At 50.0% G+C, this 27,598-nt stretch overlaps 2 protein-coding genes across 2 annotated transcripts; one reads left to right on the forward strand and one right to left on the reverse strand.

The window, feature by feature from the left end:
* On the reverse strand, window positions 1-14,032 carry BRAP (BRCA1 associated protein). The gene is made up of 12 exons (XM_065646333.1): window positions 13,776-14,032; window positions 13,440-13,598; window positions 12,110-12,311; window positions 11,181-11,370; window positions 10,099-10,212; window positions 9,443-9,591; window positions 7,976-8,051; window positions 7,241-7,379; window positions 6,639-6,748; window positions 5,219-5,308; window positions 3,199-3,302; window positions 1-2,288 (listed from the first exon to the last, which is right to left on the reverse strand). Exons 1-12 carry the CDS (start codon window positions 13,855-13,857, stop codon window positions 1,928-1,930), a joined length of 1,776 nt encoding a protein of 591 aa, XP_065502405.1. The 5' UTR covers window positions 13,858-14,032; the 3' UTR covers window positions 1-1,927.
* On the forward strand, window positions 13,804-27,572 carry ACAD10 (acyl-CoA dehydrogenase family member 10). Its single transcript, XM_065646331.1, is given in 15 exon segments — window positions 13,804-14,057; window positions 14,968-15,134; window positions 15,655-15,803; window positions 16,622-16,816; window positions 18,432-18,590; window positions 19,213-19,372; window positions 19,813-19,954; window positions 20,313-20,381; window positions 21,151-21,332; window positions 21,519-21,669; window positions 22,569-22,714; window positions 23,532-23,705; window positions 24,553-24,783; window positions 24,786-24,907; window positions 25,748-27,572. Coding segments are annotated over 14 exon segments (2,184 nt in total). The 5' UTR covers window positions 13,804-14,057; window position 14,968; the 3' UTR covers window positions 25,886-27,572.
* Window positions 27,573-27,598: the final 26 nt, after the last annotated feature.

The raw sequence follows: 27,598 nt of genomic DNA on the forward strand, positions 1-27,598 counted from the left end.
CTGTTTTATTTTTCAATCACATTTTTTGAAAATTGGTTCCAAGATACAGTACAGCATCTTAGTGTTCTACACAACACAAGCTGTCAGCAAAAGGTCAGAGGATCTTAGAGGGTGTAAAAATATATCTTAAATAAAATAGTTTCTATAGGAGAGCAAGCTGTGTTGTACATCTCCAGATCCCTAGAATAATTCCCAGAAGGCAGAGGCCTGGTGGTACAATCCACACACTAGAAAAGTTAGTTACATTCATGCTACAAAGTTAGAAAAGGTGGAAATTTCAGATGATGGAGGCAGATCAAACCCAGGTAGTGGATACAGCAAGTGCCCGAACAAGTGCCCTGGATTTCCAAGTGAGGGAGTTCAACACTTCCAGTCCACAAAGTCAGGAAGCAGATTATAAGGACTCACCTTCCCAGAATCACTCTAGTTATTGTAACTCGTTCCTTTCAACTGGCCAAACAGAACGACTTTTGGGCAATGAAGGACTAGGTGGTTTATTTCTTTGTTCCAGTTTGGAGCAGGTAAGTCTGAGCTGCATTTTCAGTGTTACAGACTAAGATCAAGGCTGTGCCTGCAGTTGGAACAACAGAAAAGGATCATACTGTGGTCTGAGAAGACAACTGCAGGACTCCCCCGCCCATTTTTAATAATGAATTACCCTTTAAACACTCAGATTGCTGAGCACAACACAGCAACCGTGAGAGTTGCTTCTCCACTCAGGGTAAAACTCAAGAGCATCAAGTCTGGTGTCTATTTTGAGTGAAAACCTACAAAAAACCCTTGATTTGTCCACAACTTCCCCTTACAGGTCCTGCACGCCTTTGGGGCAAATAACACAGAAGTTTTGCCAGCAAGATGCTGGTTAGAGCCACGTCTCGGAGCAGAACGGGCAGCGCAAAGGGATCCCGGGAGCTGGACGCAACAGCCGCATCTTGCCAGGAAGGTCCCGGCACGGGGCAGCGCTCGGCGACACCGCAGCCCCAAAGGCTGGTACGGGTGGGAGAGAAGAGAGAGTTAAAAATCACTGTGTTGTTCTTTGTCCTCACCTCGTTCTGAGCATCGCAGCACCGGGACTTACAACAACACAGCCCCCGTGCAGCTCCGCATCCCACTCTGGGAGGATCGGAGCTCGTCACGCGTACCAGTCTTTGCAAAGACTGCTCTATTTAATTGGTAGAAATTAAAATAATGCAAAATAACCACGTTAAACAGCGTCCAGAATATAAAACTTTTCATACTTTCTGCCCCAGAGGCAGCAAGCACTGGCCTTTCAAAAGCCATCTTTAAAATGAAGAGATAGTAGCAAAGTCCCTTAAATTGTTTAATATCCCAAATTACAAACCCTTAGGACTCATTTAATTTCTTACACCACTAAGATGGTTTATTTTCCACACATCACTCCTTTTTCTTTATTTCCAAACTACAGTTCTACTCCTGCACTAGCAGTTCTGCAGCATCAGGACTGCAAATATGCAAAGGAGATGTATATAAGCTAATTTACACTGTTTCTTAAATAAAATCAATTCTTAATTGAGAATACTTTTAATCCAGGAGAAGAACTGGAGAAGCCTCACACGCTACTCTACAGCATCCCGGTAGGAACGCGATGTTTAACACATACACACCTGCCCACCCCAACACCATACACTCTCCGAGAAGAAAGTCAAATGCATGACAGGAGGGGCTTTGGAAAGGTAGGAAGGCAAAATGGTCATAAAGATTTGCCTAAAACCAGCTAAATAGTGCAGTGAAATGCTTTTAAATACCACAGACACCTCCAGGGACTGGCAGCCAGTTTTATGAGCAGCTCCAAAGATTTCTAGCTGAGCTTTAGTGAACCGGGTGTTCCCAGCTGGAGTCCTGAGAGCTGAGCCTGGCCTAACCCCAGCACAGCCGCTGTCTGGATGGGTGCGGGGCGTTCGGCTTTTCACTTGCCCCTCTTGCCACGGCCTCTCCTGGAGGAAGGTTTCCCCGTGCCCCCCGTGGAGGAGCCGGCAGAAGATGCCACCGCGATGTTGATCTGTCCTTCCTGAATCTCCTGGCGGGTCTCAGCTGGGAGGTGATTGATTTTCTGTTGTGTCTCTAAGTAGAACATGACGTCCCGCAGCTGCTCCTGGATCTCGGAGATCTGCAGGTCCTTCTGTTCGCAGGTTTCCTTTAACACTCTCTCCTCTTCCTTGAGTTTGTTCTGCAGCAAGGCTTGATTCGCTCGCAAGCACTTGTTCAGTTCTTGCTCCTCCTTCAGCTCGTTGGAAAGTTTAGCCACTTTGTTATTCAGCTGAGAACACCTTGCAGAGAGAAGCACAGATGAGAATAGCAGAGCACTGCACTAAGATCAAACACCACTGCAGCCTTTTCACTTCCATTCCTCAGGGCAGCGGACCCCCAGCAGGCCCCAGACCCACCAAGACCACCTGGAATTTGGTTTTCTGACAAAAAACAGGCAAAGAAAGGCAACACAAGAGGACTCTGAAATCCCCCCCGGATTTTCTACCCAGTTTAAGGCTTGTCTGTGCGGTGTCACCTGCACGTGGAGTAGGAAGCTGCAAAGCAGAATCCCTCCTCTGTCCCTCCAGCTGCACAGCGCAGGAGAATCCTTTCCCTGCCAAGTTTGGCAATTCCGTCTTGTACCAAAGGCCAAGAGAGGCAACGGGCTAGGTGTGTGTGGGAGCACGGGACTGTAACCACAAACACTCATCTGCAACTCATGGAATAGGCGCCAAAAAGGGCACAGAGATTCCGTGGGGTCCCTGGAGAGCTACGGGCAGTCGGGCTCCTGCCACGTTCCCAGTGCCAGACCCTGAAGATCCAGGCACTTGTTAAGATCTACATTTTTTCCCTGCGCTGGGTGAGATGCCTCCATTGAGCCGGTTTTCTTCTCTTTGGATGTATCTGCCAATTGTGAGACCGCCTGGCATCTCCTTAGTGCAGGCAGAGGGGGATTACTGAGCGCTAAATATGCCGACCACGTCAAAGAGCCAAGAGCCCCAAAGCTGCATTCCACTTAACAGGCACTTTCAATTTGTGAGCACCTACAGAAATGAGGAGTTTTTTTAAAAAAAGTAAGCTGTGTTCTCAGTATACCAGTTTAAATAGCTCAAAATTGCTCAGGAATAGCAAGATTTCTTTCTTTTTTTTGGATGTTAGCGCGCGGAGTTTTAATAGCCGCATGGAACTGAACCTGGCAGCGGTACCCACTTCCTTTCGACAGACTGCTTTTCTTTGAGCAAGTCATTCAGCCTCTGTTCCAGACTGTCACACTTCTCAATGGTCTCTTTAAATTTGGTCTTCATGTTGTTAATCTGTAAAAACAAACACACAGGCGTTTCAAAGAGATCAAAGTCCTCTGCCCTTTCGTCATGACATTCATTTTTCTGGAGCGGCTTCTAGACTTTGACCAATTACTATTATCCAGGTAGGCAAAAGCTTTGAGCAAAAAACACCTCAAAAGCTGAATTTTGGTGAAGACCCTCTGCGTTTACAGTTTGCTGTACCCCAACGAGGAACCACGTTGCCGTGGAAGCTGCTCACACAGAAAAGCAACTCAGGCTGCAAATCTGTGCCAGGCACCCCATTGAAACAAAAGCTGCATCAGATCCTTAACTTCTCATTGAGTACAGTTAAGCGTTCATTTAGCCGTTCTCCCAGACTTTTGCGTCCGTCACCAAACTCAAATTCCCATCTGAAGGCTTTACAATGTCGGGATTTTGCTTATTTTAAATTAAAGCTCAACTAAGTATGGTCAAAGTCTGAAAATTAACGTGTTACGTTGCTCAGTGCTGACTCAGCAACGTGTTGTCATAAGGCGGTGACCTACTGACACCAATATCTTACTCATGCAAAACGCAAGCAGAAACACACGTCCAACGGCTTCCTCTTCCCCTCCGCTTCGCACTCAAGGCTGCCGCTGCTGCAGAAAACCAAGCTCTCCTGCTCTAGGCACTGCATAGAGCACATCTACGTCTCTAACATAAGACTCACAGGAGATTTATAGACAGAAATGCTTGTTTCCCCTATATTAGCATCAAAAGTGTGCTTGCATGTAATGGAAAAAGGAATTTGAAGAAAAAACGCTTTCCTGGAGGAGCGACCTGGATAAATGTCAGTGTCAGCACAGGCGGTGCCTCTACTGATGCCAGAGTCAATGCAGAGCAGGTTTTAGACCTTCCAGCCTTAATCACTGCATGTTTATGCAGCTGATGGTTAATTGGGGGAAGGAGCCTGAGCTCTGTTGATGGAACACACTGCACGGTGGCACCAATCCAAACAAGACTTACATGGAGTGAGCGCCATGAATACAATTGTAAGGACCTTTAAACATGAAACCACATTTGGGGCACATATCACAGTCCTTTCACTTGAAAGTTTCTTTGTGGATCATGTTTCCTGGTCACGTGCAAGACAATTTTCACTGTATCTTTTCCTTTTATAGGGCCCTCCATAAGATTTCTGGGACTGTTCTTTAGACCAAGGTCAATCGCCACTATTTCAACAGTCATAACTACTACATTCACAGTGCTACTTAACTGCAGATACTAAATGGTTAACTAGAAGTCATGCAGAAAGTTCAGTTAAGGACTCAACCCTAAATCCTGAGTCACTTTAAACCTAGTTGAAAAGATTTACATAGAAAGAAAAGCATTAAAATATTCTCATTGGATTTTTGCTGGTGACATTTTGAAGCAGTCCTGCCTCCAGAATGCTCTATAGGACAAGACTCCGAACTTTTCCCAAAGGGTGATGAGGAGAGACAGGGGATCAAAAAGAAAGGGCAAATCAATATGCATTTGGAGCAGAAAGCCTGCTGCCACTTTCTGCAGCCGAGCAAATTAGAGTCATATTGTCTATGCTACACTAACCTTCTCCAGAGATACGTGTCAGCGAGACGGATGGCAGCGGCAGGCAGGGATCCTGCGGCAGCGCGGGCTTATTTTCCCCACTGCTGCCATTTCCTGAGCAGCACATTTAAATCAACCTTCAATCTAGGTGGCAATCTACCTCCTTCCGCACCACTGAGCACCAAATTGCTAGATCTGAGCGTCTAGATAAGGGCTACGTCTTGGAGCCAATTTTCTTAGCCAGCAGTGGAACAGCCGACGCGAGGCCACGTCACGCAATGCTCAGGCTGCGCGAGAGGCCGAACGGCTCCGTCTCCCGTTTCACGGTGTCCGGGGCCCCGTTTCAGCAGAATTTCACACACGGCCAGAGCAGAGCTCACCTCTTCAGCCGTATCCTTTTCTATTCGGACAATCTTGTTTTCCCAATAGATTCGCTGCGATTCCAGCTGGCTCGTTAGCAAATACGAGTACTATAAACACAGCAAACAGACCCAAAACAATCAGTTTTGCCATAAGGGTGGCTATGCTGATTAAGAAGCCCAAAGGGCTCCCATATACAAATTGATTTAAAGCAGATGAAATTGAGCATACAGGACATACTGAACATATGTGCACGGTAGATGTTTCACCAATTTAATTTCAAAATCAAATAATTTGATTTTTGGAAGTCCAGGAAAACCTTTAGATCACAACAGCAAGGATCAAGTAAAAGTTCCGCCAAGCCACAGGCAGCATCGTGCCAAGAGCTTTTTAAAGAGGAGACAGATTTTTCATTGTAGTGGCAATAAATCTCTACAAGTTTTACACTCCACAGGAAAATGAAGCATCAACCACTCCTGTCATGAGAGGCCGAGCTGCTGAATTCCCCAGTCACAGCCCAAAACCCAAGGTAGGAGGGCAAATGCACATATCGAGCTTCACTGTGAGAACATCTCTGGGAAAGCATCCTCGGCTGTGAATAACTATTCGCAATTATTGTTCTCCAACATGTGTGGCCCATTCCGATGTTATTTTGGCATCTGAACAAGAATATCTGCCTTACAGCCCGTCTTTTCCCTTCCGGTTCTGCAAACGAGTTATAAGAAGGTTGGAAAACGTGACCATTTCTTATCATCAGGCTGGCAAACAGCAAATTAGGCATTCGCTACAGAATTAAACATGTGCAAAAAGCCTTGAACAATCTCAGTAACATCAGACCGGCAAAATACACTGTCAAATTCATTCTCTCCAAAAACATTTAGATCATAAGCTACATGGAGAGGTCTTAAACACCAGCCTCCCAGAAAAAAAGGGTTAAAAATAGCTGGTTTAGCATCTGAGTGTTACTCAGAAAAGCAACCAAATATTTATTTGAGCAATAACCTTCCAAAGTCTGGCCTCTGTGGGCTGCTCCTCCTCAGATACCCTTGTGTCTAATGCAGCTGAAATCATGCTGCAATATATTTACTCAGTGGAGCGGTAATTTTGAGTTTCTCTCCTTTACCCTTCTAGCTGGGGCAGGAGAAGCTGCCCAACAGGTACAAAATAATCATTATCTGTTCAGGAGAAGGGAGCAGAGCAGGGCTGGTGTCAGATGAGCTTACGCCTAGCTGCATTGGCTCTGCAGAGCCAAGAAGAGGTGTTTTTTTTTTTTTAAAAAAAAGGCAGTAAAAACATCCTGCTTCTGCGTGAAGATGATTGCCTATGCACAGGGAGCAGGTCTGCTGCATCAGCTGATGTCATTTCCCTGTAGTGGTAGCTGGATCTGAAACACTTCCACAGAGCAGCACAATGCAGAGTCCAAAGAGCCAAAATATTTACCTCTAGTTGTAAGGCATCGATTTTCTCTTCCTGGCACATATCTCCCTCGCACTCATACTGAACTATCTTCCCATCAGTTTTACTTGCAACCAGTCGATGGACGTAGTTATCTGAAGAGAGAAAATTCAACCGCAGGGAGTTTTGGCTTCAGAACACCCAGGTTGACACGAGTGGAAATACTTTCTGCAGCACAATTAACTGCGCAGACTGCTGCACCAGCACATCAGCACGGCAGAAAGCCAACAACAGATGTATTTGTTATTTAGCAGACTTCGCACAGACACCTTACAGGATATTTATTACAACAGCCCATTCCCATACCTCAGGGCAAATTGATGGAAAGGGAACAACACACACATTCCATAGAGACTGCAGGGCTGCCCTGGTTCGTTACAGAATCACGTTCTCCCTCCTCCATCTGCTCCAGACCCAGAAAACTGCTATTAGAGAGGAGATGGATGTTCCCAAAGGACAAGGTATTAGTACAGATGCAAACCCCTTCATCTCCAAGTAAACTCCATCACAAATACTCTTCCTAAGGGGTCCCGAAAGTTGTTTCACAAACAAGGTTACCCTACAAGAGGGGAATGCAGGGCGTTTACCTCCAGCGTAGTCCCAGACTCTGTGGTTGGTCAACTGCATTGCGTAGGTGTGTTGGGTCTCCTCGAAGTGCTTGTAAGCATGTCGGCTCACGTACCGCCCGCAGCCAATGTGCCCACAGATCAAGCAGATCCAAAGGTTCTGTCAAGAGAATGGGAAAGTTCTGTACATACAACGCTGTCGAGTGGTGAGAACACAGGATCTGACAGGGATGGGCTGCTGACTGGACATCCAGTCACTTCTTTCGAAAGCAAACAGCATTTGCTTTTCCCTCCTTCCTCTTTGAAGCTTTGCTCAGCTGGAAGGCTGAAGAGAAAGAGGTTCCTGCTCATTCAAGCCAGTGTACGTTGTGAGATGAGCACAAACACGGATGGAAGAATGGCCTCGGCTACCAAACAAATGAGGCACCTCGGCAGGACCACAAAAGCAAGAGCACAGACTAGAAGGGAACACCAAGTTCAGTGTCAATATAGCTGCGTGTTATTACACACATTATCACGCACACTCTGATCAGCTTATGGACTAATTCTTCTTTCTAAGAACCAGAAAGATTTGTCAGAACAGGAAGCCTGAGAGGTAAGATCCTAGTCCTGATTCCAACTCAAAAGGAAAGCACTTCACCACTGACTGGTAAACTCAGCCCCAAAGCAGCCACAGAATTAATCCCAAAAGCAACCAGAGCAGCTGGGCAGTCAGATTGAGTCTAGATCTCATTCACCATCCACCCACCTACTTACTTCTTGAACTCCACACTCAAAACACTTGTTCTCTTCCACCGGCTCAGGCGTTTGGCAGTACCTGCAGACAGGACACCTGGAGGGCAATAAGCACCATGATTAGACACAAGGAGCTCCATCTTAATATCATGGTAATTAAAAAGAGAGCCAGAGAGCTCAAAGTAAATGCCTTACGCAGTCAGACACTCCCTATACGTGTGCGTCTCTCAGTTCACATTTACCCCACTCAGATTTGCCTCCAATCCGCACAAGGCAACTGTTTTTAAGCCAGCAGGGGACAGGAGAACGAAGAAAAATTCTTCGGAAGCCATTTCAGACTCGGTTTGATCTGGTTTTGCTGCAGTCCAGGTGTAGAGAACATCTGCAACGCAAAGCCTCAGTGGGGCTGCCAGCAAGCAGAAAAAAGCCATGACTGCGCTCGAGAAACTGTTGTTTCAGAGAGGACAGTTATCGTTTCTTTTTAAATGATACCACTGCGCTGCCAGAAAGACAGACAAGCCGAGAGCAGAAGGAACCTTTGGCTGGACCCTCAGCGCTAGAAGCTCGGTGAGGGAGCGGGGTAACAGCCCCTGTGTCCCGCTGCCAGGACTGTTTATGTATTTTTCATTAGCTGCTGGATAAGCTACAGAAATATTCAAGGGAGGAGACGGTTGGATCACAGTCAGCTTTCTATACAAATTGAGGCACTTCCAGCCTCCATGGCGCCTAAGCAAAGCGGACAGGGATTTTCTTTTATCATTCTAGACTGGGAGCATAAGTTCTGCTTAAATTGTACATTAGATATTTAAGTGCTATTTTGGATCTTGCTCCTACACCGGCTAAGCTCCGCTGCTTCAAATTTAAACCGGGTTTGATTTATGGGGCAAAGCAGCCCATAAACTTGAATAGCTACAAATCTGATTGACCTTACCGAGGTTCTGTTACTTTGGCTTATAAATGGTACAGAGCCATGGTTCAGAGGCGGACTTGGCTGCGTTGGGTTAATGGTTGGACTCGATGATCTTAAAAGTCTTTTCCAACCAAAATGATTCTGTGATTCTTCATCATCTCCTGGCATCTGAGTAAGACAGCATGACTGCAGGGCTCCCAAAAACATTCCTAAGCTTCATCTGGACGCGCGGATCTCTCTACAGCACAGCCTCAGTTATGTCGAGGAAACAAATGATCAGACTGAGTGAAACAGGGCTGTGTGTGCATCCAGTGCTGTTTGCCCCATTATTTTAAAATAATCCACATTAACTCTACAACTCCCTTCCTGCCTTAGAAGTAAGGCCCATGGGAAACATTGTTCAGTTACTTTTGGCGGGGAGGTTTCTCTCTGGGAGTCCCTTAATGGGAAAAAAAAAGCATTAGAATTTGCAGTAATTCCTGCCCCCACACTTTGATGAGCAGAACCAGTCTTGTCAGCATGTAACTACCACAATCACAATAGAGCTTTAGATGTGGAAATAAAGAAAAGCCTCTTACGTGGTGTCCTCCCAGCGCTGCAGACACTGGCTGTGGAAGCTGTGGTTGCACAGCGTGGTGAGGATCCCGTTCACGGACTCATCCATCCTCTCCAGGCACACCGTGCACTTCGGGAGCTCCGTCAAGTCCATCACAGGCAGACTGGCCCCCTGTAAAGTAACAAGCAGAGACAAATTGCTCAGCATCTTCTAATCACCATCAATTAAACATCCACATCAGAAAAAGTCAAACATCTCTCCCATTAGTGCCGCCACCGGGGTACACAAATGCCACCAGGGTATACAGTCATCCTGTAAGTCTACACAGCGGTTAGAAATACAAAAACCAAAAAATAAAGTGATCCACAACGTTTGCTGGAGCACAGCCAGGATTCTCATCACAGCATGGGCTCAGTGCAGCTGCTGCATCTGCCACTGGCCTTCGTGCTGTTTTCTGGATTCACCAGATCAGCTCCCCACAGCAGGTGGAGCTCAGAGACACTGCAGCGGCGAGGAATGAAGCCCATGAACTCACCAGACAAACCCTCCCAAGAAGCAACAGCCCTCAAAGAGGTTTGGGTTGATGCACTTCAGCAGTTCTTGCAGCGTTCTGCCCAGTTCAAATAATCCTGTGAAAATTCTCCGAAGTGCAGGGAAAACAAAGCCAAACAAACTTACGTCTTCTGATTTGAAGACTTCAGCCCTTTCCACGTACACCAGCTGGCAAACGTCCTCCTCTATGGAGTTGAACTGCCGGCCGTTGCATGCCATGTAAAAGCTGTCTGCGTCAGCCTGGGCACAAAACAAAGGAAACCAGGTAAAGAGAGAAAACTCACAGCTGATACAACCGAGGAAGAGATATCTGCTGCACCGCCTCTTCTCCCCTGTAATACCAGAGAAGATATTTCAGACAGCTCCTGCATCTCGGCACAGGGTTTAGCGTCACCACTTGAAGACAAGAAGTGAAGTTCCCAGCAGCTACAGCGACCCTCGTATTTGAGTGTTCAGCAGAAATCACAAATTTCCCTTCAGCATCTGTTTGACCTTTGTCAGCAATTTCAGTGCGTTTGCAAAGCAAATTGCAAGCTACAAAAATGTGAGAGGGCCACAGTGCAGGACACCAAGACTTGTGTCAGGGAGAGGAACGACAATTTAACAGAGGGAGAGGATCCATTCCACTGGCCACAGTTCAGGAACACTCCAAACCGTGCCCGAGAGTCACGTGCAAAGCAGCAGAACCAAAAACAAACTGGTAAATAAACCATCCATTTTCACTCGGTAACTTCCCCAAACCCTTCCTTTCACAAACGATCACACCAAATTGAGGCAAAGTAGCTGAATGCCACATCCCCGCGTTCCTGCTCACTCCAGCCAGGAGCACAAAGGCCTGTGAGACTTGCTTTTGCTACCTGCAGACGCAGCCAGTGGGGGAACGGTCTCCCCTCAGCCTCCTGTTCTCCAGGCTGAACCCACCAGGTGCCTCAGCCTCTCCACACCTGTCCTTAATATATTTTAAAATAGACTGCCAACAAGAAATAGGACAGTGAGAATGTGGCAAACACCCGTCTCCAGGTCAAGGTGTGGGACTAATCCCAGCCAGCAGCTCCGGGAAAGCTCTGGGCACCAGGACAGGTTGGTTTCTCCGAGGGTAAAGTGCGATCTTGGCTGACAGCAGGTTGGCGCAGCCAGAGAGCGCCTGGAACAGCAGCTGCGTGTGACAGCGCTGTCCCTGCTGCAGCACGGGGACTCCCGGCGCTTACCTGCGAGCTGAACTTGATCAGCACCATGTACTGGTTGGGGGTGGAATCTCGGATGATTTTCATGTGCTCAATGACTTCATAGAAAGAAGCCACGAACTTCATCAGGTCATGACTGGTCATGGTTGCAGGGACCGTGAGGATGCAGAGCATGGCGCTGCGCCGCACATCTTCCTTCAGAGAAGTCATCTTGCTGGGAAGAGAATGGGGACACGACCTCATGTCGTTTCAGAGGACAATGGCAGAGCTGGATAAATCACACTCCCAACAGCTGCAGTTACCGCGTTAACTTTTTTGTCAACCTTAATCCCCTTTTGCACGTTTGTAGATATTAAGGAGAAGCCAGGGGTTGTGGTAAGCACTGGAACTACTTCTCTGTAGCAACAGATTAAACTGGGCAGCTCCAATAAACAATGGTTTTGTCAGGAATAATTTGACATCTGTTTTTCTAAAAAAACCAGTTGAAGTTTGCAAGCTGCAGATGCTGAGAACTGTTCTTAGAACAAATGAGCAATGTTTGTTACTATTTCAAATGCCCGTTTTGTGTCTTCTGACACAATTATAGCTGAACAACATGGAATTGGAATCCCTGAAATACGGGATGAAACCTCCCGCTTCAGACAGCTCCTCAGACATGCCACCGAGACCCCGGAGATCACAATTTAATTCTGGAATCCCTTGAGAAGCTGCTTTCAAAAGTCATTTTTTAGGAACCTGTGTTTGTTTTGCACTCTCACAGCCCCTGGCACAAGCCTTCCCCACCTGGGGCGGCTCCACCATCACCATCAGACACCGGTCTGCCCTCCCGGCGTGAGTCACCGTCCTGTTTGTCTCAGCTCACAGCCCCAGGGTGACCGACTCACCCTTCCGGGCCACAGCATTACTCAGGAGCCCTGTACCCACCAGAGCTACGATTACTCAAGCGTTCTTACTTTGTTTTGTACAGATGCATAATGCCATGAACAATTTCAACCGAGGGATTCCCGCTGAAGAAGGAAATCTGGTCCGGGAGCTGTTTTGAAGGCGAGTCTGGAGCAGCCTCACACTCTTTACTCTGATCGTCGTGTTTATTTTTGTCCTCGGCAGACGCAGCCTCTGAAGATTTTCGTCCTTCCATGCCAGCTTTTGTTTCATCTTTCACAAATCAAAAGTTTCCACATTACTAATGGCACATCAGAAACGTCTGCTGTTCCCTACGTACAGCCTGCGCACATGCCAGCACCCAAGGAGACAAATTGTAACCCCAGGAAGCAGCAGAACGAGACATTTCTCATGTTTGCTGCTCCAGAGACAATTCCAGTGTTGCCAGACCCAGTGCAAGCCCCTGGCAGGTCCCAGTGCTGCGGATGCAGCCGGGCAGAGGTTTGTACGGTGCCCAGTGAAACACGGAGCAACGGGGCCAGTTTGCTGAGCTGGGGCGAGGAGATCGTGGCAGCAGCGGCTGCTCCTGCTGCCCCGCTCTGACGGTGGCTCTAACACTCCACACTTGGAGTTTCCAGCTTGAAACTTCCCCCCAGGGAATTTAATGCCTGAAGAGCTGAACAGTCCCAGTCCTTCGGGCAAACAAAACACCAACCAGCCTATGGCACAGCTCAAAGTAAATTATAGAATCAGAGAATCCTTTTGGTTGGAAAAGACCCTCAAGATCACCGAGTCCAACCATTAACCCACCCCTGGCACTAATCCATGTCCCTGAGAACCTCATCTCTGCGTCTGTTCAACCCCTCCAGGGATGGTGACTCCACCACTGCCCTGGGCAGCCTGTTCCAATGCCCGACAGCCCTTTGGGGAAGAAATTGTTCCCAAGATCCAACCTCAACCTCCCCTGGCACAACTTGAGCCCATTTCCTCTGGTCCTGTCGCTTGTTCCTGGGGAGCAGAGCCTGACCCCCCCTGGCTCCAAGCTCCTTTCAGGCAGTTCAGAGATCAGAAGGTCTCCCCTCAGCTCCTGTTCTCCAGGCTGAACCCCCCAGGTCCCACAGCCGCTCCCAGCACACTTGTGCTCCAAATGAACCCTTTCCAGTGCGGGTGATGTTTGCTGGCAAGAACCAGCAAGAATCAGCTCTGCCGTCCAGACCCCAACACACTTCCCTTAACTTCTCTCTTTGTTTCCCAAACCACACGACTGACCAGGACACCCCCAAACCCAGAGCGTCCCCGCCACCCCCACGCGGACACAGACCTCCCACCGCTGGGCCCTTCGCAACAAGGGTGGGTACGGCCCCAGCCCCAAAACCAGCACCCCCCGCCCCCGGCCGGTACCTGGCCGCGGCTGGATGGTCTCAATGATCACGTCGGTCATCTCCCGCCGGCCCAGGTGCTGGTGCAGAATCGCCGCCCGCTCGCCGGGGCCCTTCCCCTCCAGACAGGCCGGGACGGCGGGCGGGGCCGCCCCGCTGCTCTCCGCCGCCATCTCCGGGGCTGCGCAGGGAAAGGAGGCGGCTGGGAGCGGAGCCCCGGTACCGGCACCCACCGGGACACACACCCCGGGGGCCTTGGGGGCCACGGGCAGGGCCCAGCTCCCCCCCGCGCCACGGCGGGCAGGGCCCACCCGGCCCCGGGCCCCCCGTGCGAGGGAACCGGAGCGGAGAGACTCACCAGCCGCGCTGTAAGCGAAGCCCAGGGGCAGCGGGGAGTGCTCGGCCAGCTCCAGCCGGATCACCACCAGCGACACGCTCATGGGCCCGGGCCGCCGCGCCCCGAGGAGCCCCACGGACACCGGGCAGCGCTGCCGCCTCCCGCACCTCTGCCCTCTGACCCCGCCGGGGTCACGGCGCCGACGCGATGACGTAGAGGAGGCGGCGGTGGCGACGCGGCGGGGGACGACGGCGGCGCTGGGGGCTGCGAGCGGCTCCCGGCTGCTTCTCGCGAGGTTTCCGGGTGAGCTCTCGCGAGATTTAGGGGCTGGGGGGCAAATGGCGCGGTGAAGCCCTGCCCTGTTCCTGGCAAAGCCTGGCCCAGACTAGGCCTAAGGGGGCCGGGGCACGGAAGGGAGGGTCCCTTCGTCCCTTCCGGGCCCCCCGCTCCGTGCCCCGGCTCCACAAGGGTGGCTTCAGGGCTGAGGGATGGGGCACTGGGAGTGGAAGGGGGACAGTGACAGTCCTGCCTGGACAGGCCTGCAGCGGAACCACAGGCCCGTTACCATGGCAACGCAGCCAATTGCAGGGACCAGGCTCCATCCCTTTAGGCCGTGGCACCCCCCCGGGAAAAACGAAACAAAACAAAAAACAACACACCAAACCCCCCCAAACCCCACAAACGAACACAAAATAAACACTTTTAAACTTTCCCCTCACACTCGCCACACTAGTATCTTGCAGCTCAGTTGCCAGGCATTTGTATGGTTAATGCTTAAATAAAATAAATTAAAACACAGCATGGCCCTGGAAATAAGGACTTTGCTTCCTGGCTTAAAGCTGTCCATGAAGGATAAAGGATACCCGTGGATAATTGAGATATAGCCCCTCTAACCCCCTCAGCATCACCTGGATCGTAGAAAAGTAGCTATAGCAAGACCGACTCCGGGGACACCTGGATCAATAGACAAGCAATGAGAATGTTGCAAAAATAGAGTCGCTTTGCAAACTTTTGCTATGACTAGTGATCAGTAGTGGGGGTGTCAGTGACTGGTCAAATTATGTTGTATCTGAAAATGTGAAGGGTGTAAGGACCCTGTGTAAAACCACGAATTGGCTGGAATGCTTCATGTGCATGCATAAATATTTACCCTCGTAATTCTACACTTTGCATCCTAGCCTATCTCCTTGGGCCCGTTGTGAATTTTCTGCAGGATGTACCTGTGGAGCTTTGCCCGTGCCCCTTACCTGCTCCGTGCCAGGACCCGGCAGCACCCGTGGGGGTTAATTTGGCGGTGGCGATCGGGATGGTGCCATTATAAAGCCGTGATCTTTGAGGCGAGCGGAGTTCTCCTCCCGTCCCCTCACAAGACGGCCGCGGGTGTGTATTCTCATTTCTCATTTGCTCCTGTTGTTTCTGTGCATGGAGGGGAAAATAAATTTCAGGTGTCTCTGCCAGCCGCCTCTGGTTCTGGGAAGAGATTCAGGAACTTGCGACGATGACGGTGGTGCCCTGTTGTGCCATCAGAATCCTAGAACTGGCAGCAACTGGCAACCACGCTGACAGCTCCAGATCAGGGTCTGAACCTATCTGGTAGGGAAAATGTCCTGTAATGACACCGGCTGGTGCCACCCAACCTTGTTACCATCCTTCAGGACATGTTAAGAACTCTGTGTTTTCATCCCAAGGGTACCACACCAAAGATAGAACTTTTAGTTGAGGAAGGACCCAAAGTTCTTCTGTCTGTGTCTGGGTAAATTACCCCAGTCCAGCATGTCGGTTCTCATGAGAGCTAGTTGCTGTATCAGACCTCAGAGGGATTTTAAGCTGATTTCCCAGTTCTGATGACACCACATATGCTCTCCTGGTTTTCTTACTTTTTTTACTTTTCTCTGTATAGACTGGGAAGCCCGGAATTGTGTTCCAGCCGGCACCATCCAGCAAGCTCTGCTCTCTGGAGAGGAAAATAGTCCCTCCCTGAAGTACAGAAGAGGAGAGCTGACGAGCGTGGAGTTTTTGCAGGAATTGGGACAGCAGTGCTTTGAGATCGTAAGCTGGCTCCCCCTCCTCTCTTTGTACTTCCTGACTGCAGGGAAACCGGATCCTACAGTGTGGAGGTTCAGTAGGGAAAGAGGAGCTTTTAAAATAAATCCCTTGATGGAAGGGTTTGGAATTACCATCCATTTACCATTGCTGTCTGATCAGGGCAGACTTTTCACTGCCTTCAGCATTCTGGTACCCAGGATGGTCAGCTGCATTTGCCTTCACTTCCACCAGCCTCTTCCTGCATGTTTCGTAACTTTCTTTCAACACACGTCTAGAATAAGCCAAGATGAGAAGTCAGAGAATCAGAGATCAGCTGAAAGGCTTTTGCTATTAGTTCATACATGGGCATGCTGAATGGATGGAGACCATGGTCTCCAGGAAAGGTCCTTAAGATCAGCAGAAGCTCCTCCACCATAGCTCCAGGATCACAGTGCAAGAATAATCTTTTGAATAAAGAATTTTTGAAACAGCTCAGTCTAAAATGTAGTTTCCTTTCCTGCCTGCTGAGTGGTAAAGCAGTATTTATCTGTAACCTGCTGTGACTACATGGCAAGCACAGTCCTAGTGCAGTTCTCTTTCCCAAAATCAGCTTTTAATCTCTCCTGCTGCTCCTGTAGAATTAGTAACATGGGAATGCTTTTTTATTTGGTCTAAGCAATTTAGCTGGGAGATTCACTGACTGCCTTCTACTGCCAAAGGCAGTAGGACAAGAAAATAAGATGATCAGGCAACCCACCTACCCAACCACTCTTATTTTCCTCCCTGTTTAAAAACCATTTATGGCTAATTATCATTCGGGGGGGGTCTCTCTGGTTTCTTAGGCAAATGTCTGTGTTCCGGTGGACTCTTTTCTGTTGGATTTAATCAGAAATGAGATGATAAAACAGCTTCCCATCATGGCAGACGCAGTACAGTGTATCCGTGCAGAAGGTCTTAAGACAGCTCTTCTAAGCAAGGACCTCTGTCTGCTGCATGGAGGGAGCTTTCTGCCCCTCGAGCAAAAGCACTTTGATGTGGTAAGCCTGCATGGATTCCAAAATGCATTTCTGTAGCTAGGGCTATAGAAAGCTGCAACTGAAATTCTTTATGTGTGGGTACCAAATGAACAGCAACCAGCAGCACGTGAGTAGGCATAAACGTAACAGTCTGCGAAAATGTTTCCTGGCATAATTTGTTGTGGTGACTGGGCCTTGAGGAGGGTCTGAGTGAGTGGCAGGTACTTGTGCATTTGAAAATTCATTGCAAAATGCCCACACGACCACAAGGGTATGAGCAACAGGCGTAGGTAGCCATGTCAGTAAAGGGCTTAGAAGCTGGAACACCATACAAGAAATAAATATTATTAGCCAGTGCCCTTGCTTGCTTTATATTTAGTCCTTACTCTTTTAAAGCTTGTTTCATCCCAAAGAATTGCAAAGCATCCCCCATATTAGAAAAATCCCACTGTCCCAACATGACAATCTGTTGGAGTGAGTGCTGATGGGTAGGCAGAGACCTTGCTCCCAGCACGCTTTGCTTTTGCAGAGATGAAGCAGAAGTTTAGCCGTGAACCTCCAGGTTGGTTTGAGTGGCTTCACTTTAACAAGCCTTTAACTCACCCCAGTATGACAGAAAATTTGCTTTTTTGTGTGCCCCAACTCACGTCTTTGTATTTCAGGAGTTTATTCATGACTTAAGTTTGTTTTATAGCCTTGATTGAGACAACAAAATATGCAAAGAAGAGGCGTATCAATACATTTAAAACCTGGGACTGTTTAAAGTCATCTTGTCAACAATATGTCATTATTGACTCAGCTTCCTGTGCATTACACTGGTGACACCGGTGCCTGTGAAGTTCTCGCAGTGGAGTGATGCTCTGTTGGGATGCTCTGTGGTACCTTTTATCCCAGGCTGTTTCAAAGCACTTTAATAACCACGGCCTATCCGGTGTCATCGCTCCTGCGGTGTGGCTCTTCTGTAACAGCAGGCAACAGCACCACACAGTAATTAGTGGGAAAAAACCTTAATTGAATGCGTATTTCCATTAGGATTGGCTTTTATGTCTATCTAATAGGTTCATTTATATTCCTAGAGTGTTTATTGGCGCAGGGGTGAAATACTGCTTGAATTTTTTATGGTTGTGAGGGCAATGTGAGTATTCAGAGACTGACTCGAGACTTTTTTGATGCAAATTTGGGCAGATGATTATAGCCAACAGCTCCGCTGCTGCGCAGATTGCTTTGGCGTGGATGGTAGGTGCGGTGGCCAGGACTCCGCTTCTCCAGATCATTTGGAAGGTGCTGCGATCCAAGGGTTTCTTGGACAGCGTTGAGCAGTTGATTCAGCACCATCTGGGACATCCAGTGTCTCCCACGTCGTGACACCTCCTTGGATATCTTCCATCCAAGGACTGGCTGATCCTGTTTAGCTCATCTGAGCTGGCAGAGCCACAGCCAAAACCAATTGTCACCCACGCAGTCACCGGAATCGTGTCCTGTCCAGCTCTGTCAGGCCTCCATCCCCTGTGTCCTCTATTTCACATGTTATTTAGACCATCAGTCTCTTTCCCACCCTCCCACCCTCCATTTCCAACACTGCACAGATGTTTGTGGTCGCAGTCAGCTCATACATAATCCATTTCTTGTTGCCTAGATGGTTGACTCTTATCGGGAAGGAACGTGCAAGCCAGATCCTCATGTTTACCAGCTGTGCTTGGAGCGCTTGGGCATTCAGCCCCAGGAATCCATCTTCCTCGACAGCAGCAGCCAGAACCTAGAAGCTGCAGCCCAGCTTGGCATTAAAACAGTGAAGGTACAAAGTAAAGCAACCGGGGCGGCTTGGGGTATGGTTCCTATGTCCAGAAGCTGTGTTTGGTTTGAACAGCTCAGGGTTTTCAGTCGCAGTGGCAGACTTGTGTTGCCAAGTCTTTTGTTTCACCTTGTCGTTATTCCTACAGGATGTGGTGGGGTTAAAAGGGAGGATTTCTGGCAAAGTCTGTGCTGGCCTGTTTCATCCACAGCCCTAAACACAACAGCTGGTGTAACCTCAGAGAAGTCGCTTCTCCTTTATGAACCGTAGTTCCCATTAGAGAAACACCCCTATCTGTAATGTTGAGACAAGCGCATCCATCAGATGTGAGAAAATAAGATGTATTTAATAAACTTCTAGAAGCTCTGAGGCTTCATGGATGTGTCAGCTGGGGCCTGACTGGTTAACCCCCAGGCTTTGGAGACAGTGAGCACAGGGTTGTACTTAAGCCGAGGGAAGGACAAGGATGAGACTGATGGGATGAGTGACCTCTGCTCCCCTGTGCCTCAGTGGATCGGTGCTGTTGGACTCACGAATAGATGCATCACAAGTGTGCAGAGCTCGCTCTTTCCCAGGCAATTTTATCTTCTGTCACCCAGTGTTTCTCCCTCTCTCGTGCTTTCAGGTCAATGATCCAGGAGCAGCACTCAAAGAGCTGGAAACCCATCTGGGTTTTCCTTTGCAAGGGTTTGTTTCATATACTTGTGCAGTGAGACCAACCATGGAAATCCCCAAAGAGAATCTGCAGACGTACCTTGAAAATGTTCTCAGTGATGAGGCAAAAGGTATCGCAGTGGTTTTTGCTCTTCAGCCTGAAAGCTCGCATATTCTGGAGCCATTGGCTCTTTCCATCGTATGACAGATGGGTTGAAAAATATTAATGAAAGGCTCCTATCTCCAAGCAAATGTTGTAGCTGTTCAGGTTTCAGTGATCTGCCACTGTTTCCCAGAAATGGGAAACAACATTTTAGGACTTCCTCACTTGGGAGGCGTTGAGGACAAGTTTCCAAAGAGATGCCAGGAATATTCCTGTCCCGTGAGCCATCTGTGAGCGATTTCTGTGCTCCCCAAAGATTTGGGACACAGGAACGAAGTGTAGGTTCCTGATTGCAGCAACTGAGATCTCAGACCCATACACAGGAAGGGGAAGTAAAACCTGGAGAAATGGTGAGAAATAACCCAGCTCCTGCTTCTGTCTGCTGACCCTCTGCTCTCAATGCTCCAGCCCCACTTGTGTTACGGCAGTTTGGCCATGGACAGTCCACCTGGACCTACTGCGTCAAGTTTGGTGATCGCTTGCTGGTTCTGAAGAAGGAGCCCTGTGACATCTGGTGTCCCTCAGGTCCTTCTGTCAGAAAGGAATACAGGTGAGAAGGAGCCGCTCTCCTCGTGCCAGCTGCCCGGGTAAGCTTCTTGCAGGAGATTCCAAACAAGCCCATCCAAGGACAGAGATCTCCACCTCAGCAACAGAGCACCAGGACACTTTTGGGGAGGCTGATGTGATGTCCCTTTGGATTTTCAGAGTGTTTTAGTCTCGGGGCTCTGGGCCATGCAACGATTTTGGTGTGCTGCTTTCCCCTACCCACAGCCATGTTATTTTAGCATGTTTAAATCCCAGCACAGGACTCTTTTTTTGCCTTATGCGTCTGCCTAGCAACAAAGCAGTTCTAGTATTGATTCCCTGGTGTCTCTGTGCTGACACGGCTCTCTGTCTCGCCCTGGCAGGGTACTGAAGGCACTCGCTGAGGCTGGCGTTCCTGTTCCCGCTGTACTTTCTCTCTGTGAGGACAGCAGGTAATCTTCTCCCTCAGCTTTCACTCTGTGCTTGACAGCTTCAGCCAGATTCCCCCAAAGATGAGGAGAAGAAGGAATAAGGGGCTAGACCTCACAAAGTACACCAGTCTAATTAGTGTTTGCCCACCTCAAGGAGCCTCTAGAACTTCAAAGGACAGCAGCACTTTTATTTGGCTTGATTTGGGTGTGCCCTTATTTTAGCAATTAATCAAAATGCTGCCTTCCTTTGAAAAGCCACCATAAAACAGTGTCATAGGGCTTCCTGCTGACTCAATATGCTCAGGTTTCCCATAAGGAGGTGATTTTTCTAACTGCCAGACCTCAGACTTGCCCCAAAATCTATAGTTGTGACAGCAGCAAGTCCACAAGCCGAACAGCCCGTGTAGCCCGCAGCCAGCGCTGCTGCACTCGGATCTCTGCTGGCTGCAGTAACAAAGCCTCTGCACTGCAGTTAAATGCGTGTCCACTGCTCGTGATATCTGCAAGCAGCGCAGCAGCCCAGCTGCAGAGCTCGCTGCAGGGGAGGCAGGGAGATGGTTGGTGCTGTAGCCAGGCTGGAGGTTGCTCCCTGGGGCTGGAGGTCACTTCTTGGGGCTGGAGGGACAGGGACTGGCGATGCCACAGCTGTGTGCCACTGGCTGGCAGTCTGAGTTGGGCTTGAACCCAGTGCTGTGGAGGCTGCTCTTCAGCTTGCTGTGCAGGTGAGATTTGAGGGGTGGCAGGTAGCAGGATTAACCTGAAACCCATGGGTTCCACCCTGCTCCCCCAGCACCCTCGGCACACCGTTTTACCTGATGGAGCACTGTCCTGGCCGTGTTTACAGCGACACCTCCCTCCCCGCGCTGCAGCCTGGCCAGCGAAGGGGTATTTATGCTGCCATGAGTCAAGTCCTCTCCCAGATCCACAGCGTAGACCTGAGAGCAGCCAAGCTGGAGGACTTCGGGGAGCACGGTGAGAAAAGGCTGCATGTCCTCTGTCCCCTGGAAATCACAATGAAACTCTCAGAGCTTTTCTCAGGGTGCTGGACTGAGATCTGCTTGGCTGGTTGACTTTTTCTGCATGCAGCTTTTATGCATCTTTTTTGAAGCCTCTTTGTGCCCATCCCTTTCCCTGAGAGCCCTCGTTTCTCTGTTACAGGTAATTACATTCAGCAGCAAGTTGAGACCTGGACAAAGCAGTATCGAGCTATGGAAACTCATGTTATCCCGGCGATGGAGAGACTCATCGAGTGGCTTCCTCTGCATTTTCCTGAATCTCAGAAGACAACAGTCGTGCATGGGAATTTCAGGTACCACTTGGCTGGCAGCAGTGCCCTGGAGCACATCCCAGGTGGTAGAGAGGGAGAGTGTAAAGGATTATTCAAATTCCAAGGAGATGCTGAGTTGAGCTGGTGCAGCAGCTACTGAGCAGTCTGACAGCTGGGCTCTAGGTCTCATTCAGCATCCCCTTGGTAATGCAACCTAAAGGGCCACAAACCCTTCACATCTGTCATCTCATATTTTCCCTGGTGTTTATCTGCCTACCGATCTGTGGCGGTTTCAAGCAGGGAAACTGGGGCAGGAACTGAAAACCTGGACTCCTGATGTCCGATTCCAATCTCACTGCCTTAGCATTTCAGAGTTTCTTCACCCAGCCACTGCAAACACTGGTCTGACACTGGGGGATCATCAACTGCGTCTGCAATACTCAGAAATCAGTCCTGGAGTGTGTGCTAATGATGTTCGGTGCTTAAAGAGTTTGGGTGGCTGGTGAGATGCTGCAGAGAGTGTGGCAAAACCTGGCAGTGTTACAGGTGATGCCATGCAGGAGCGTAGTGGCTCAGGACAGAGGTGAGATATGTGCCTTGGAAATGACCAGAAGATCCCCCTGGACATTGACTTGCCCGCTTCATTTTTTGGCTAGCCTGTCCTGTAACATCTGCTAATGATCTGAGGCCCTGAATAACTTGGTTTCATTCTTCAAAGCGCAGTCCAGTTCATCGTTAACCAGGGAGTTCACTATTGAGTAATCTCTGTCCTCTCTGACCTATGCTTGCAGAAATTAATATTTCACTTGTGCAGCCTCCCAAAGGACTCAGCAATTTTTTGTACAGAGTGAAGAACACTGGAAAGCACCTGCTGCTGCTGAGCACTGAGATATTTTCCTCTTTCTTGAGACTTTTCTGATCTCTTTTTCCCTCTGATACAGGATGGACAACCTGGTCTTTCACCCAGACAGGCCAGAAGTCCTTGCTGTCCTTGGCTGGAAGCTCTCAACCCTAGGAGATCCCATCTCTGATTTGGCGAATAACTGTATGGCCTTCTTCCTGCCACCTCACTTTAGTGCACTGAGAGGTACATAGAGGGGCAAAGTCACGTCTGACACACACAGAGAGGAACCGGAGTTCAGACACAGGTTAACTCCTGCCCAGAGAGCTCAGCTGGCAGTCAGGCTCATTGCAGCTGGAAAGGGCTGTGGGTCTCCTGCCATATTCCCTGCTCTTCCCTTTCTCCCCTCCATCCCTCCAGGGCAGAAACATCTTTCTGAATGTGCAGAATGTGCCCACATTTGCCCCATCCCCAGTTTGTCTCGTTTCTGCCACCCATTTGGCCGATACTTTGCCATAAGCTCCCTGTGCTGGTTGGTACCGTCACTAGTTGGTACCATCACCCCATTCATGCACATGGACTTTTGTTGGCAGTCGTGTCAGGGATGGCCTCACACGGAAGAGCCCTGCTTCGCAGCTTGCAAAACTGCCTTAAAAATGCGTTTGGATTATTCTCCCTCTCACTTCAGCTATGAAGCAGGGGAACTCTTTTGGGTGGGAAAGCTGTGAACCAGGCCATCCCAGAAGGGATTTGTCCACAAAGTTAAATGTTTGTTTAAAAAAAACAATATAGGGATAAACAGGGAGGAAAATTACTCCATTGTTTAGGAGGAAGATATGTCAAACGCTGCTTTCGTAAACTCACCCCAATGAAGAAAACTGTCCTGTATACATTTCACCTACGTGGGTGAAACCCCCACAGCAGTGGCGGAGGTATTGGAGGGGTGCAGGTGTCTCTGTTGCTCCACAGCTGTGTGGCTCTGCCACAAACCTCACGACATCCCTAGAAACCCCTGAGCTCCTCACCATCTGCTGCTTCACTGTTGCCTCTTCACATCTTCCAGGCTTGAGGACGTGCGATTTGGGGCACCTGGGAGTCCCCACAGCAGAGGAGTATTCCCAGATGTACTGTGACCACATGGGAATGGAGCTGCCTGAGAACTGGAATTTCTACATGGCCTTTGCTTTTTTCCGACTGGCTGCGATGCTGCAGGCACTCCACAAACGCTCCCTGGCAGGTGAGGAACCCAACCGCGGGTCTCCAGCACAGACCCCTGAGCACCAGGGTGGGGAGAGCTCTCGCACCAAACCAGAGAGATCAGACCGGCTTCATGTGCTCCAGGGTTTGACACATCCTGGGAGCTCCAAAATTCCAGGTGCTACAGCAAAGAGCGGCGTGTCTGGCAGTCTGACGCTTTCAGTGTAGAGCCCTTAGGGGAAATAAGGGCACAAAATGAGAGATCTTGGTTCACCTCTGCGTTTGGGGCTGAGTGACCTGGAAACAATCATCCAGTGAGTTATTGCTGCATGTAGGCAAGAAGGATGTGAACAGAGTGTCCTGTAACGCCCAGAGCTCCCTCCCTGCTCCAGCACAGGCTCTGGAGGGTGTGAGGCTGCGTTCTTTAGTCAAGATGTGTCCTGCGAACACAAAAAAGGGAGCACACACATGGCATTTCCCCAGCAGCTGCTTTTTGCTGGATGCATGGTCTGGGCTGTTTCTGTTTGTGCTGGCTGGAGGTTGCTTTGTGGTCACTTTTCTTTCATGGGGGAACTGTGCAGAGTTCAGAGCTCAGAGCCGTGTCCTACAGGTGGAGCTCTCAGGCTTTCGAACTAAGCCCCACCTTGGAAGAGAGACTGGAAAGCAGGGAGGTGGTGTGAACTCTCAGTGCTGTTTATCTGCATACAGCAGGTCTGGCCTGGGATTCTTTATGAGAGCAAAACAAAACGTTATTTTCCTATTCCTTAGAGAGGAGTCTCCTTAAGTCCTGCTGGGCTGGCCCAGACAAGGGCACATGGCTCCATTTGGGATATGACTACATAACATGGGCTCTTTCAAATGAAGGTGTCCTGTTCTCTCATCCCCAGGGATGCCAACCCCAGGTGAAAGCAGCCCGGAGGATACAGAGTTTGTGGCCGACCTGGCTTGGGAATTCGCCATAAAAGAAGGATTCCGTGTGTTCGACAGCCTCCCCGCCACAAAGCCTCTCGCGCGACGTTACAGCACCTGGGCCAGGCAAAGGCCGATCCCCAGCAGGAGCTGCGGTACCTGCCCACGTCCTGGGGCAGCTCCTGAGCCCAAAGTCCCGCTGGTCACCCCCCAACCAGCCTGCTGGGGATGGTGCAGGGTCTTTGCTGCGAGCTGGAAAAGGTCATGGGTGTCCAGTGGCATTTTCTGATTTCCCAGCCCAGATGGACTCCATGTCCTCTTCTAGAGCTGAAGGTGAGAATCTTCCTCCCTAAAGCAGCTTCGCTTTGCTGCACCTGCGCCAGGATGGGGGATCACAGGATGCCTTTGAGTGTCCTTGCTGTCCTGACGGCACCAGACACTTGGCACTCCTGGAGCTCAATGGCTTGGAAAATGGGGGCTGGGTTCCCACTGCTGGCTACAGAGTTCATATTCTGGGAAACAGCAATTTCAGAAGCTGGCCCTGACTTCCATGATGAGCAGATTAACATCAGCCCAGCTGTAATCGCTGGTGCTGCTCCACCAAGGTCCTGACACCAAGGCTGGTGGAGTCCCCAGAGCTTGGCTGGGCTTGGGCTCTTCAACACCTGCCAGCTCAGCGATCGCTCATTCCCTTCTCCTGGCAGCCTCACTGCTGCCTTTGTGTTGGAAAGGCAAAGTTAATTCTCTGCAATTTTCCTTGGGAGGTCTCTCAGGTAGGGCAGGGAGCTCTTGCACCTCCACAGCTTCCTTCCTTTGTGTTCTCTTTGCTGCTCCCCCTGGCAGGGGCTGTTCCTGCAGATATCCCCATCACCAAACAGTCGTCTGCCCAGTGATAAGCTGAGTGCGATCATGCCCTCAGCAGCACAGGCTCCGGGATGGCACTTGGACTTTGGCCCTGCCACTGTCCTGGGCTCTCCTGTGCAGAGCAGGTGTTGCTGCAGCCCTGAACCCTCAAAAAGGAGGGACGGTGACCACTCCTGGTGTGGTGGGGAGGAAGCAGAAACCAGCTACCAAAGTGACTCACCCATGGTCGTGTGGTGGGTCAGTGCCAGAGATGGGGAGAGCATCAAGTCTCAAACTGGAGAGTTTTAATTATGCGTCTCCTCCTTCAAGGCAGGTCAGACCAATACGCAGGTATCAGGACACCCAGATCCCCTGCCTGGGCTCTGCAAACTGGTTTCTCTGTGTTTCCACTTCCTGGTGCTGCTGGTGGCCGCGGTGCGGATCGGCGTGCTCATGGCTCTGGGCTAGCTGGTGCTGCAAACAAATCTGCAGGGAGTGGTGTCCTAAGTAATCATTCACAGAATGTGTCATGAAAGCAAACATTCTTATCCTCGGGTTGCTACCGAGATTATATTCTTAATGTATTCTAGTGACATTATGAAATTCTAGTGGGTTATTTAACTGCCTTTCAGCTGCCAAAAAAATAATCCTATCTGTTGTTCAGCCCTTCAGAAACATTTCCTTGTGCTCTGGCAAAAACCAGCACACCCAGCATTGCAGAGTGCTTAGAGGCTAATCTGCTGGGAAGGTGGAAAAGGGGGGGAAGCAGCAGCTCTGGGGAATCTGGGAGCATTGAGATGAGCAGATCTCCTCGCCCTTCTTCCCACCACTCCTCTTCGGAGCTGGGAGAGAGTCAGCAAGTCTCCAAACGTCAGGACTGCCAAACTGTCTCTACTCCGTACCTTGGGCTTGTGTTGGAGACACTGCTCCTTGTCTGGGAAGCAGAGAGCACCTCATCCTGCCACCTCCCCATCCACTCCACTGTTCTTTCCCTTGGCATTGTCCCTGCACGGTCAGCCTTTGCTGTGGAAGGATGTTGTGAAACCTGGGGAGGAGCCTTGCTGCCTGCAGCAGAAAGATAACGCAGTGGAGTGTTAAACAGCCAGATAGCCCTGGCCTGGGACTGTCACAGTGCTGAAGAGCCGGGCAAGGGCCAAGGGAAAGGGCCAGCCTGCCCTGTGCCAGCTGGCACCGCAGGGGTGGAGGGAGGTTCATCCCAGCGAGCCTGGCAGCAAGATGTCCTTGGCTGAGGAGCTCTCGGCTGAACGGGGCAGCGTCTCAGCTGATCTGGCCACATCCCACACAGGGAGCCAGCAGACTTTGCACACTGGTCCCAAGGGCTGCCTATCCCCGCAGTTCTCTGGGGAGATGGTCTCCGAGGTTGCAGAGCAAAGTTCAGTTTCTCTTTCAGAGCGAGCATGAGTGTGTCTGGCCATAGCACAGGGCACAGAGCTGTGCTGCCAGTGTTGTGCAGCCTTTTACTTGCCCCGCGTGGGCTTTGGTCTCACTCTCACACAGGTCTCTGGAGCAGACCCCAGCCTGGTGTGTCACTCCGACCTGAGCCCCGTGCCCAGTTGAAGGTCCTGCGTGGTTCACAGGACAGCACTTTCCAAACCCGCGCCTCGGACATGAGACTGACCCAGCCTCTCTGGCGTGGGAGAAGTCATGCTCACAGCAGCCTGGGAGCTGCTGAATTTCCATGGTGTTTGCTATTATCTGGTATCTGGGCTCAGCGCTTTTATTGCCAGGCTCAATCAGTGTCAGGCAAAATCCACCCTTGGATCACGAGGCCATCAAGACCAGCTTCCCAGGGGGGAGAGTTGGTCAGGTGGGGGCGCAAGACTTGATTTTGGGAATAAAGATAATGGAGCAGGGTGTCTCTCCTCCTTCAGCACGACAGCTCCAGCTGCTTGCAGGCTCTAGAAGGGCTCCAGTCAGTGGTGGGGGAACTGAATCAGGTCCTTGAGGACTCCTGGCTTCAGGGGCAACTTTGCCTGGCCCCCGGAGCTGGAAGGAACTGGGAGGACTCCAGTGTCCCCTGGCTGCAGTGGATCTCCCTGTGTTTCTTTGGGGAGAAGAGACCAGCAGCAAGGAGAGAACAATCAGGGGAGTTCCTGGGCTCCTCATGTGTAGTCTAGTATTAATTCAATATTAAAGTGATGGGCACACTTCTTTGAATTC

This window comes from Caloenas nicobarica, chromosome 16 (genome assembly GCF_036013445.1).
Source record: "Caloenas nicobarica isolate bCalNic1 chromosome 16, bCalNic1.hap1, whole genome shotgun sequence".
Lineage (NCBI taxonomy): Eukaryota > Metazoa > Chordata > Aves > Columbiformes > Columbidae > Caloenas > Caloenas nicobarica.

What these genes read in the sequence shown, in the direction of transcription:
- BRAP (XM_065646333.1), bottom strand. Translation starts at nt 13,857, where the DNA reads ATGAGCGTGTCGCTGGTGGTGATCCGGCTGGAGCTGGCCGAGCACTCC. An exon ending in GACCATCCAGCCGCGGCCAG is followed by an intron (nt 12,312 to 13,439) that starts GTACCGGCCGGG and finishes GATTTGTGAAAG; the next exon opens with ATGAAACAAAAGCTGGCATG. An exon ending in AAGCAGTCTGTCGAAAGGAA is followed by an intron (nt 2,289 to 3,198) that starts GTGGGTACCGCT and finishes TCTCTCTGCAAG; the next exon opens with GTGTTCTCAGCTGAATAACA.